This window comes from Thunnus albacares, chromosome 4 (assembly GCF_914725855.1).
Source record: "Thunnus albacares chromosome 4, fThuAlb1.1, whole genome shotgun sequence".
Lineage (NCBI taxonomy): Eukaryota > Metazoa > Chordata > Actinopteri > Scombriformes > Scombridae > Thunnus > Thunnus albacares.
Window position 1 is genome coordinate 13590047 of NC_058109.1, and position 13078 is coordinate 13603124.

At 37.9% G+C, this 13078-nt stretch overlaps 1 protein-coding gene across 2 annotated transcripts in view; it reads left to right on the forward strand.

The window, feature by feature from the left end:
• The window catches only part of necab3 (N-terminal EF-hand calcium binding protein 3), a 35383-nt gene extending 22751 nt beyond the window's left edge, over nucleotides 1-12632 (forward strand). The window contains exons 7-13 of one of the 2 annotated variants that reach the window (XM_044350272.1): nucleotides 200-321; nucleotides 1762-1841; nucleotides 4164-4217; nucleotides 8157-8269; nucleotides 8771-8848; nucleotides 9322-9413; nucleotides 9845-12632. In XM_044350272.1, the coding sequence (XP_044206207.1) occupies nucleotides 200-321; nucleotides 1762-1841; nucleotides 4164-4217; nucleotides 8157-8269; nucleotides 8771-8848; nucleotides 9322-9413; nucleotides 9845-9921 (616 nt within the window). In that variant the 3' untranslated portion in view covers nucleotides 9922-12632. The remainder of the gene's footprint in view (nucleotides 1-199; nucleotides 322-1761; nucleotides 1842-4163; nucleotides 4218-8156; nucleotides 8270-8770; nucleotides 8849-9321; nucleotides 9414-9844) is intronic. The other variant, XM_044350273.1, reaches the window with a different exon arrangement.
• The last annotated feature ends 446 nt before the right edge of the window (nucleotides 12633-13078 follow it).

A 13078-nucleotide genomic window follows, 5' to 3' on the forward strand; every position in this document is an offset into this window, starting at 1 on the left:
CTCGCACCTCTTCTTCTTATCTTCTCGCTTTTCCTCCTTAGATTCATTCCATATCCTCTTCCTTATTCCCCGTGTGACTATACCTCTGTCTGCCATATCTTCAATATCTGTTTTATTTTATTTTTTCCACACTCCTCTGACAGTTGCTGTCTTTTTCTCTGATGTTTGTCTCCCTGGGTTTCCACCGCTGTCATGGCAGGAGAGAGGTAAAGGCACCGGAGCTGACAGCAGTACAGAAGAATGGCAGGCGGTGTGGTCGCAGGGTCCATAATAACCTGTGCATGTCCCCATCAGATCCCTGCTTTGGCATCCTGACCACTGGTAAGACGAATATATCATATTCAAACCACTAAAGGATAAAACTGGTGTTACTTTAATAGTATATATTTTCAACAATCTTCATCAGTTTACCCACAAGTATTTTTACTACTACTTTGTAAAGATTAATCCTTAGACCCATTTTTGTCCAAAAACTATTAAAAACACATCAAAAGCCACCTTGTTTCACTGTTTGACATGCTCTTTCATTATAGTGAATAGGACAGTGGGCAGTGAATTTTATTTGTCTTGTTGTATTCCCTCCTCTGGTCTGACACACACTTTGTAAATTTCTCAACAGTTGTTAAATCCAAAATAGTTCACAGTAAGTCACACACATAAAGAGAATGTCTGTGTCTTGTTTTGAAATTTTCAATAGTTAATTTAATTTTTTAAATCTTGTTCAGATCCTTTTACATTTTACACATGATTTTTCCACTAGATTTCACTAGAGTGCCTGTGATGCTGCATGGGCCTGGCGATATATCTTTTTTTATTTATCTTATCTGTGGCCTTCAGCCCTGAGCCTTGACCTTTAAACACATGCAGCATTGTGTCAAAGTCCATCTACTTGGTCAATTTATACTATACTATAACTCAACATTTCTTACATTATGATCACATGATTACATTCCAAGCAAAGAATAACAATAACAAGATGTTCCTCTTGTTGTCAGACATCAAAGGGAACTGTGTTCAGCAGTGTGTACATAGATGATTCCCATCACTGTCATTAGTGATGTGCATAATTAAAGCGTAAGCTTTCTCTGAGGGTACTTTTCACCTACAAAGATCATATTGATGTTTTCTAGAGACAATCACTTTGTGTTGAGCCTCATTAATTTTCTTCTTCACAAACGTCAATAGACTGAATGTCAGATATTGAGCCCACAATGAAAAGCACTAGACAACATTCCTTTTGAATACTGTCAGAGTTGGATGTCTTTTTATACATGCAATAAGGAATCCGAGCTGATTTTCATTATTTATTATATTGTTTAACATTTCTGTATTTTTTCAAAGATTGTTTTCTCAGATTTTTTCAACTTTTGTGTTTTTTAAGTGGAAAGGGGTATATATACTGTATACATAAGATATTTTTAAACAATTTCCACAAGGATGCATCTTCACATCAAACATAAAACTGCTTCTGCAGTGCCCTCTATGTTTTGTTTTGTTTCTTTTTTTCCCTTGTCAGCTGATGGAAACCATCTGTTTGAAAATCTCTGAATGAAATCTCTTGACATTAATCAAAGGATTAAACACAGACAGGAAACTGAGATATGTTTGAACTTCAAAACATCACTCACTTTTATCAAATATACATTATGTACACACTACTTGCACTAAACAACAGTTAGGATTAGTATGTAGGATGGAAAATAGGCCACAGATTTCAAGTTTTCTGGTCATTCTGATGAGTTTGCATTGTGTTGTTTCCAGGTGTGAGCGTGGAGGATGGAGAGAACTGGTGCTCTCAAATCAACAGGCTGCAGCAACTGCTGGATAAACTGGAGTGTCAGGTATGAAACTGTTCTTTGTGAATATTTTGAAACTGATTACAGTGTATTTCTGGGACAGCCTCCATGTAGATATTCATCTTGTCACTTCAATGACTTCCTTTAAATTTCATCTAATGAGGTGAGACTAACTTTTTTGATTAATGTGATTCATCTTTAGGGATCGAACCTCTTTTTCTTTAAAACAAAATAAAGTAAATAAAATAAAGCTTATTATTTTTGTATTATTCATGGAAACAGTTTATATCTCAGAGGTTAAGCACATGTGAACACAGAGCTTTAATATTTTGACACACTGGTCCAGGTCATCACATATAGATGAAATGAAGGCATAACCTTCTCATGAATATGAAAACGTAGCAGTCATCAATATTGCATGCTGAGCAGATAATGGGCTTAATTTAATAAAAAATAATAACTAAGGCTGTGTGCAAATGCGGTCGTGCTGTCACAGGTCTTCCACCTCGCTTTTTAAAACATTTCCAGCTTTAATTACTTATGCAGAAACTAACTTATGCAGAAATTGTGCAAAATAGAAATACCTGATGTGATATTACTGTGTTAAGAATAATGAGAAGTAAACAAACATAGCTACATAAACAGCACAGACATCTACAGAAATATTTAACCTGCCTTATACAAGGTGTCAGCTTAGTGCCTGAATGCTTTCACCAGTGATGTGAAAATATGACAGCCTGCTTGAACAGACCTATTGTGTATTTTCACTCACTTCCGTCTAAACTGTATAAACTTTCTATCATGTTATACAGTATATTGTAAACCTACAGTGTATTCAACTTCACGCTGACAGAAAGCACATTTTTATGTTTGTCATGATCAAAAAGACTACTGAAGGGTGCACAGCATGTGAGAAACAATGTTTTTCTAAAAGGAGCTCTACAGATGTGTGTATCTGTCAAACGCACAGCACAGTCACCTCTCTACCTCTCCGCTCTCATTCTGTAACCTAGGACCAATTCTCACTTCCATGTCCCGAAGCCTCTTTCACGCTCTCCTGCCCCATCTTCTGCTCCACCTCATTCTCTCTCTCTATGTCTGTTCTATTCTTGATTAACTCCTGTTATTCCCATCTTTTGATGTTCATTCTTCCTCCTCTTTCAGTCTTTCGCAAAGCATTTTTCTCTCTCCGTGCCTCGGTTTTTGTCAACCCAGAGGGACTCAGAGTGCAATATCAGAGCAATTCATAATAATGCAGGATGTTCTGTGTCCAATATCCATCCACACACCTCAGCGCCGCCGCTGTCATCACACACAACTTCTGTCCATATCGCTCCCTTTGCGCTCTCAAATGCAACAGAAATGAGTTTTCTGCCTCAAAGGTTATGTTCTCTGTACAAATACACACACACACACACACACCGTAACCTTTAAGACAGAAAGCTCATTCTGTGTTATTACATTTACCGTACGTCATATTTCATAACATCATATTTTTATAGACTACATATATCCTACGGATATGGTTGATAAAATGAATGATGTGTCTTGTGAATTACATGCTTTCTGCTTGTTTTTCATTCAAAGTACAATTTCAATCTGCTTACTCTGCTGTGTGCTATGACCCACTTCATCACATCATTCTTTTTGTCTGCATTCACATTTCTGGCTATATGAGACACAATGGCATTATCGAATGAATGCATGTAACTTTTATTGCCCCTTAGTGATTTTGTCAAAGCACAGTGGTTTCTAAAAAAACATGAAATCAAACACATAAAACATCAGATATCACATAACAGAACAAGGAAGAAATAACTACAACATTAGAGGAACAGCTATGATTCACATACTTAGTCCATTTATTTTGCAGAGTAATTTTATGTACCACATCTTTTCCTGCATCCTGCAAACAGGACCACACATGTGCAAATGCGCTCAGGTCATCAGTGTTCTGTATAATGAGGTGATGTTGGCTACTTATTTGAAAAGTAGCTGATGTTTTATCATGGCCTGGAAACATATGCAATGCAGTGGAAGTTAAGTGAAATATGTATCTAAAAATGAAACTTCTGTTAGTTACTAAAAATGTTATATTAAAAAACATAAACTTCTAATTGCTTTTTGATCAAATCAGAAAATATGAAATGTTAATAAAATGTATTCCTCATATTTACAAATTGCTGTTCGCCAACAGGAGGAAAAGCAATTTAGCAAGTCGCACACAATCATTTTGCCCTTCATCATTACAGATTGGTAAACTGCAGTAGTTTATGTTCATACTCCTGACATTACCTAACTTTCTCAACCAGATGTTTTAACATATCCAAGAGCTTCTTCTCATATTTTTTTACCTTCCTGTTTTAGAGTCCCAAGTTGGAGCCACTGAAAGAAGACACACTGGCCAGCACATACAAGTCTGTAAGTCAGCACTGATAGCAGGAAATTACCTTCAATACTCTCCTTGGTGACAGCATTTCACAGCAATCAAACACTCAAGATTAAACTCTATCCCGAGACCTTTGCGCTGCAATGCTGAAATGTTGACACTCCTGTGTGCCTGAGGCTGCTGCACAGCAGAAATATATGGACCAACCTTCCCTTTGGCTGACTACACTGTAGATTGATTGCAATATTCGTGTCTCACTGTGCAAATCAAGTACAGAGTATCGAAATGACTCACTTTAGTGGGTAACTGCTAATTAAAACAGCTAAAATCTAACAGCTGAGGGTGGTTTCACATTTTGTTCTTTTGGTAAATGAACACAGAACAAAGGGTGTAGGTTTGGTTTTAACTTTGGTTTGGACGTTTTTTGTCGGACGGCCAAAAAAGCTGTATGGGAACTTGTTCTCTGTCTCTCTTTTCTCTTTGTTATGCACACATGAGCACACACATTAAGAGCCCGAATCTGCATAATGTTTACTTTACTGAATATGTATTTGCTGACTTGTCTGAAACCAGACTTGTAATATTCATTTTTACTCTGATTTTTACATTTTATTTTATTGATATAAATCTGAGAGATATAAATCTAACATTTCATAGACATTTCAATCTAACATTTCAAAAATAAATAAATGTTAAATAACCTTTGGGTAATGCTCTACTCTATACCTGCTGTAAGGTTTTCAATCTTCACCTGATAGTCTACAGCTCTGTCCTTTCAGTTTGTTGATTGATATCTTTAAATCATCTCAAAAACTTCTACTTATTATTTTTCATTCAACTCCTGAACATATGCTAGATCTTTCACTCAGGCATCTGACATCTGTCTGTGTGTCTCTGTGACATCTGAGCTCACCTGAGAGGCTGCAGCTCATCTGTCTGTGTGTCTCTGTGCTGCTCAGGCTGCTGCTGACAGTATTTTCATAATGAATTGATGCCTGACATTCACAAGCAAATCAGTTGGACAAGCTGTGGCAAATTTACCTTTTTAAATAATGTTCATGTCTTAATGACACAATAACTCTGCTCCTGATTCACTCATGAAAAAGGGAGGGATGGTTTAAAACGTTTAAACTATAAATACTAACCGTTTCAAATTTTCCACCTCTCCAACTCCACAACTGCTGCTGCTGCTGCTGCTGCTGGTCTGCTGCTAGTTAACAATGCGTAACACACATGTGCTGGTTGCCAGGTAATCAAGGCGAGTTTCCCCTTTGTTTTCAATCTTTATCATAATGACCCACTTTTTGCAGAAAAAACATACAAACCTGGCAACTCTGCAGAGATCTTACTGTTAACATTATGTGGAGTTAAAAAAGCTGACAGGATATTATTTCTTTTAGCTGCACTCAGCAGTCATTCTCTCCAGAATGAATTTTACTAATCCAGTTTGTTCACCGTCCTCATTGTAAATGTCAAGTAGCACATCTGTTCTTTTCTCAACCCAAATGATACCACAATGGTAAATGGACTGCATTTATATAGCGCCTTTCTAGTCTTCCAATCATTCAAAGGGCTTTACACTACATGCCAACATTCACCCATTCACACACACATTCTTACACTGATGGCAGAGGATGCATATGCAAGGTGCCAACCTGCTCATCAGGATTCACACACTGATGGCACAGCCTTCGGGAGCAATTTTGGGTTCTCTATCTTGCCTAAGGAAACTTCAACATGCAGATTGGAGGAGCCGGGGATCAAACCACTGATCTTCCAGTTGGTGGACGTCCCGCTTTACCTCTGAGCCACAACCACCTGTACCAGCAATTCTAATGTCTGTTTTTGGCCATGCATGTTGTTGCTTTTGTAAAATCAATATATGGCAAGCCTCAAGGGGTAAAAGATAAAAACAAACTCAATAAAATATAAGTATTACATGAATAAGATAAAAAGGGGCAGAGAGGCGCCAGTTTATGTTCAGGTCTGAAATGCCTGAACGAGTGAATGAGTCCAGTCTGAGTTCATTGGATGTGTTCACATGTGAACAAAAACAATTACTGCAGTCATGGTCCACTTGAGAAGCAGAAATGTGTGAAAAACACCCACACACTTGTGCGTGTGCAACCTATTGTTCGGGGTAACTATGGTGACAATTACAAATTGACAATGACAAAATATTTATTACAGTGATAGTAAAGTCAAAGTCTTTGCCATGCTGGTTGAAAAGGGGAAAAATGGTAGAAAGAGCAATATTTAAACTGTACAACAAGTACATATAATCTCTTAGGGCTTCAACTAATGATTCTTTTCGCTATTATTTAATCTGTTATTTATTTTCTTGATTAATTGATTAATCGATTCGTCTGTAAAATGTCAAAAAATGTCAATCACTGTTTCCCAAAGCCTGAGGTTACATCTTGATTTGTCCCCGTCAGCAGTCAACAATCCAAAGATGTTCAGTTTACAATCCATGAAGGCTAACGAAACCAGAAAATATTCATTTGTGTATTTTATTCATTTCAGAGGCTGGAACCAAAGAACAAAAAATGACTAAAAACAATTTATCAACTAATCGTTGCAGCTGCATATTTTCTCTTAAGTCTATTAAGTGATAAAATATGAACTATTGTTTTGGTTCAATGTGCTGAGGCGTCCGCATTGTTTGTCAGAACACTGAACATTTTAATTTGAACTCATATCAAGTTAACTCTCACTGTCAACAGTTTTCATATGTACTATTTCATTCTGTAGTATGAAAGTTCACAGTGAGGTCTTTGGATCGTCCAGAGTAGCAGGGAAATCGTTCCTGGAAAGTAACAGAGATTGATGTCCCAAACCATAAACTACATGGAACATAAAAGCAGATATACCTTTATATACAGTATATGGGTACAAACTTTTAGGTAAAGGTCAAAATATGTTGTTGTAATTTGGATGAACTCACCCTTTAAGGCAGATACAGAATATGTCTGTGGAAACAGTTCTTACAAAAGAGGCCATAAGATGAGATTAATTTTATACTTTTTGCAGTAGTGACTCACTGCTGTTTTGAACTGTGGAGAAAGTATAGAGGGCAGGACGGTACATTGGGAGACCACACGTCAGACAGAGGACCATAGTTCAAGCCCAGTTTCCCTGCGGAGGATGCTGAATCTCTGCCAGTTGCAGGGATGTTGCTCGGTAGCCGTGCGCTTCAATCGATAAAGGAAAAAAAAAACAACATATATTATTTTAAAGTCTTTTTTTTTCCTTTGTCAGGAGGCCAGTGGATTGATATGGCAAGCAGGTGACTGAAAGCCACAAGTCTTATGTAACATTTTTAAGTAGAAAGAATGTGCTACCTCAGTCAACTGGGTGCTCAGGGAACAAAAGGAACAAATGTGAAAAATAACGCAGAACACTGACTCACTCACAGTTCACATCAAGTTGAAAAGGAAAAGCCTACCACTGGCTGCAATCAATATATCATATGAAGAAAGTGACAAACTACTCAGAAAGACGCTGATGAAGTATCATGGCAACAGTTGTTATAGTACAGGTCTACTTACTAGGAGGATGGAGGCACTAATTACTTTATAATTAGTGCCTCCATCTTGCCTTGTGCAGCTGTTTCCTCTCAAGCTTTCACCTACATTGACAAATAAAATTGAGTGTACTAAGAAAGTGCCTTAAGTGAAAGCAATACAAAGAGACATCACATTTATTTATTTATATCTCATCTGTTGTTAGCGATGGTGAGATGTGTACCCTTAGGAAGGTACAATCAGTTCCCCATCAAGCGTTTCAAAAGTATCCATCTTGACAATATGCACACACATGCCTGGACCTCAGGGGGTGATGTGTGCTTGATGCCTCTGCACACGCACACACACACACACACACACACACACACACACACACACACAGAAACGTGTTTTTCTTCGGGTCAGCCGGTTGTTTAATGTCTCTCTTATTCTTGTTGCCAACAGAACATCCTGCTGGTTCAGAGGCAGATGTCGGTGACCGTAGAAGGTCTGGATAACTTCCGGAAAGTTCTGAAAAGCTACATCGATGCCACCTCAGCTCACTCTGACAACCTGCAGTAGGTGTCTTGTTTGTTTCCAGGCAAAGCAATATATCTTCAAAATATAGTGACAGGCTCTGCTGCTGAGGCTACATTTTTAATATTGAGGCAAGGTTGAGTCAAGGGTTTGAATTGTAAACGGATATCCTTGAGTAAACTGAGCAATAATGATGCAAAAAATGTGTTAATGAAAAATCCCCATTAGCATTTTCTCATCAGTCATCCTGGTATATTATAGCAGTTTTATGTGACTGTGGGTAGCTTGATTAAAAATGAGAGTTTTACAGTAATAACAATATAGCGGTGTCACAAAGGCCATTATTTTATGGAAATGAGTGCTCATTTTCTTTTGTCTGCTGTCTTGCTAGAGGCTATGCTCGCTAGTTTTAAGTGACATCTCTCTTTCCTTTAAAAGATTTAAACTTTTTCATGTAATTTATCCTTGCTGAGTGCAAACTCTCTTTCATTCTGTATCCTCTCCTTGCCCCACTCTACTTTTCTTCTCTATCTCGCTGTCAGTGTGTCCGTTCAGAAGCTCCCGAGAAAGTCGTGTTACATAATTTATGAGTTCTGGCAAGACCGCATCTCCTGGATGAGGTCAGTATGGTGCTCTGCGTATGTGCATGTGTGTGTGTGTGTGTGTGTCAGATATTGGCAGACTGTTTGGCAGTCTTAACTTTTTGATGGAAATGTTCCCCACCAGTGAAGATGAGCAGATGGCCCATCTCTCAGTTCGCACACACACACACACACACACACACACACACAAGGATCTAGCTTGAAATGGTATCTATGCAATACACATATTAGTGAATATATTAATCTGTGATACAGAACAGACGTGTTGGATTAGAATGTGATTTAAAATATTTTCGAAAATAAGCATGACATTAAGATTTTTGAAGAGTATTTGCTCTTTTCACACTCAACATCCCAACTTTGACAACCAACTTGTCAAATAATTATCTGAATCAATGATATCTCCAAAGGTGATGCTCAACTCTGATGTCTTCTCCCCCATTTCTGTATTCTTTCTCTCTGTTTTGCTCTGTCATTGTCTGTCTCTGTAGCTACCTGCAGTCCAACAACAGTAAAGATTTCCAGCGTTGCATCATTGACATGTTGGAGGATGCTGAAGTGGTATCTACTATGTTGCTCCCAGGTTTGTATAGCTGTGTCTGTGAGAGCATGCACATGTATTAATATGTATTAGCCACCATGAGTGACTGTATTCTAGAAAATCAGCATGTGCAACCTAGTCTTAAAATCATATAGAATCTGACTGAATCTCGCAATGCAATTGTGTGGATTTTACACACTGCCTGCTGAAAATAAGATTAACTTATATTACACAGTAGATACATAGGATTTGTTTTGTATAATTCCATGTGTTCATTAAGATGTTGTTGATTAGTTATTGGTGTGTTTATATACATAACTCAAGAGTTAAATTTTGGCATGTTAGGCTCTTACACTGTGATGACATATTAGACCCGAACTCATGGGTGCTGAGAGGGCGCTAGCAGCTCTTGCTTTTCTTTCTGCTTAGTTGCTCATTGCCTCAAAAATCGCTCATTTTTCTGCCCCTTTCAGAGATGTTTGTGATCATATTACACCAGGTCCACCCGGTCGGAGAATTGCTTCACCTCCGTGTCAACAGCAATTCTTAGGCTTTTGAAAAATATCTTTAGATATATAGCCTGGCTATATAGTAGAAGTAAAATGGTTTATGGATTATCCTTGTCAGGGACCTGCTCACATTCACCACACATTGCATGGCTTCGAGACTGCTGGCTTCTTAAGTCTGTCATTGTGGTCGTCTTTGGCCAAGCTGCTGAATGTTTGTATCTGCACCCAGGCGCCACTGTCAGTAACTTACTAATCATCCAGTGTAGTCTGCTGGCAAATGCTGTGTCCTAATTCCATATCCACTCACCACCATCCACAATTTATTTACATCTTTTACTGGCTCCTCCATTTCCTTTATGCATTGCATTGTTGGAGTACTCCCAACAGTCAACTCTCAAATAGAGCAATATAATGTTTATTTATATCAGTAGTTGTCAACTTGTCAACAAACCACTACATATATGCAACACAATAAAAGTAGCTAATAAAGGCTGTTTATTTAGATGAATGCTCTCGAGTTGGAATAAGCAGAGGCTTTCTTGTCCTTCTCCTCCTGCAAATCTTACATGTATCCGTATGCAGTATGGAATTTGGATACAGCTATTATTGTGGCCAAACTCTAATTATTATTATGTTGGCCAAATGCCTCAGCCTTTTTCACATAGGCTACTCTTCTTTTAGTCAACAGTCAACAACCAGTAATGAGACATTGTACTGTGTGTGTACCATTCATGATGGTCCTGCTGTGTTGTGACGTCTCTTGATCTTTTTTTCTGTTTCAGTAAAGCTGTTAATTTGTTTTCTATAAAGCAACTTGTCTGTTTGGGTTTGGTTTTTTTTTGAGACACTGCCTGTTTTTTTTTTCTCAGAGACAGACATCATTAGTAGGTTGCTTTGCTCTGAATCTCTGATGCATTTTGCTGCTGAGGAAGTGAGGCCACTATGCACTGATTGGAAGGAAGAGGGAAGATAGTTTATGAGGTGCACGTAACAAGCGCAAGAATAAATAAAACAGCTTTCTGTTGCTCATATATCTATGGCTATTATTGTCTGTGCTGCTGACTGTCACTGGCCACTGTCTTTATACTTTTTTTCCCAGTAGGTTCTTCTTCTTCTTCTGCACCAGCAGCCAGCTATTTTAAGGAGACAGTTATTCTGTTAAACTTTAATTATCGCTAAGAAACTGTTCACAGCTTCGACATTTGCTACTCTAAGAATGATGACAGATTATCTGTCTGTATTATGTCTGCTTTACTTATGAATGATTTGAAGACAGCACAACAATGAGCAGGTGACTTTATATAGTGTGTCTATGAAGCTGTGATTTTCTTGCAGTTTGAATTGCCACATTCTCAAACGACACGTTATTGACACATCAGTTATTTGGTTTTGGTTTTATTTGGTTAGAGGAATGTTCACCTGATAAACAATAAAGGAGCTTCATAAAATGTGAAGTGCATTAATGATTTCTAAAGCTACCCTGACAATTCCCTCAGGGGTCATAAATTGCCCGGAGTTGCACAGTTGATGTGAATCGACCTAACTCTTATCATTCTGTGTATGTGTGTTTCCTCAGCTTCCTGGTGGATTATGACTAACAACTAACAACTGAATCCAGAATGTCACATCTACTGCCTACACTGTCACACGGACAAAGACACACTGGCGCATCAACCCACCCACATGCACTCACACACACTCACACACACACACACACACACACATGCACACACACACACACACACACACACATACATACACAAGAAGAAGAATTCAAAAGGCATCCATGTGTTTGAAAGCAACAGGAGACATAGACTATGGCATCATCCAGCACTCTCCAGAAGCATCTTTTAATGTCCCTCTGTCTTCAATTGTCATATTTGTGCCGCTAATATCAAAGGGGATAGTTGCACCCTATGGCCAATCAATAGACTTGAAAATGACTGATTCTCTGCAATGCAAAAGCCAGTTTTTTTGAAGTTTTCCCTCATAACCCTGTCTCTTTCACTAATGCTATGGACTCCTCTCTCTTGCAGTGTTTGTCTGATATTATACCAGTGGAGAACAACCAAAAACAGCAAGACGCTGTAGTGTAGGCTACTAGAGCAAACCCAACTGGAATGGAAATTATCATGCCAGTAGTGTTCTGTGCTTTTGATGAGTTGTTTATTGTTGAATATATTTAAATAGAAGGAAAAAGCAGGGAGGAAGAGGAGACAAAGACTGCTGCCTAAACATGCATGCTGATGACTGTGGCCAAGAGCTTTCAGGAATAGTTCCTTTTAATCCTGGCTGTATATGCTGTATGATACTAGTAGTACTGTTTTTCTTTCATTTTGCTGTACTAATGTTATGTACACAGAATGCAAAAATGCTATTATTATAAAAGCTACACCTGCCCTGACATCTATCTATTGCTAGATATACTAGTGGTTATTCATACTAGTTACATCTCCTCAGTCTTCATTCTGAGACACTCTCTGTCTAAAATGTAAAAGCTAAAGCTCTGAAAATGTACGTATATAAAGAAATTAACACTTTGTGAAGGGATTTAATTGTATCACTACGTTATAAAGAGGAAAAATATATTTAATGTATTATGTATTTATTTTGATCATGGTAGAGTTTATTCTGTCTGTACATATGGAACTCAAATATATTCATATTTCTGATGTGTTTTGGTTCATTAATGGGCACCGCCAATTGTAAACAAACTTAAAAGTAATTAACTTTAATAAAATCATTAAAGCTACTAATTAGTTTTTTTGAGAAATGAAAATGTCCCCAAACTGTTGCTATATTTTGCTCTAATGATGCACTTGATGCAACTTCTTACACATTTTCTTCTCACCACATCTCACACACTGTCACGGTGGTGTATACCAGGGTTGTGTATAAGCCTGAACTTAATTGTAGGGTGACGAATAAACACAAAAATATCCAATAAGCAATCTGAGAAAAAGAAGAAAAGCAACAAATGTTTGCCTGAAGTCTGGCTCACGAAATAAGGAGCTTAGAAACCTTTCACTCTGTTTATGTCAATAATTTTATTCATCAGTGAGCTACGAATTACCCGCAGTGCTCTGAAATGAAGACAGCACTGGCAATTTATTTCAAGTTTCTGTGAATCAAAGGAGACACCTGTGTAGTCCAAGATTATCAACCTCAGTGAGCAGAATTCACAAGAATGTTTGTGTC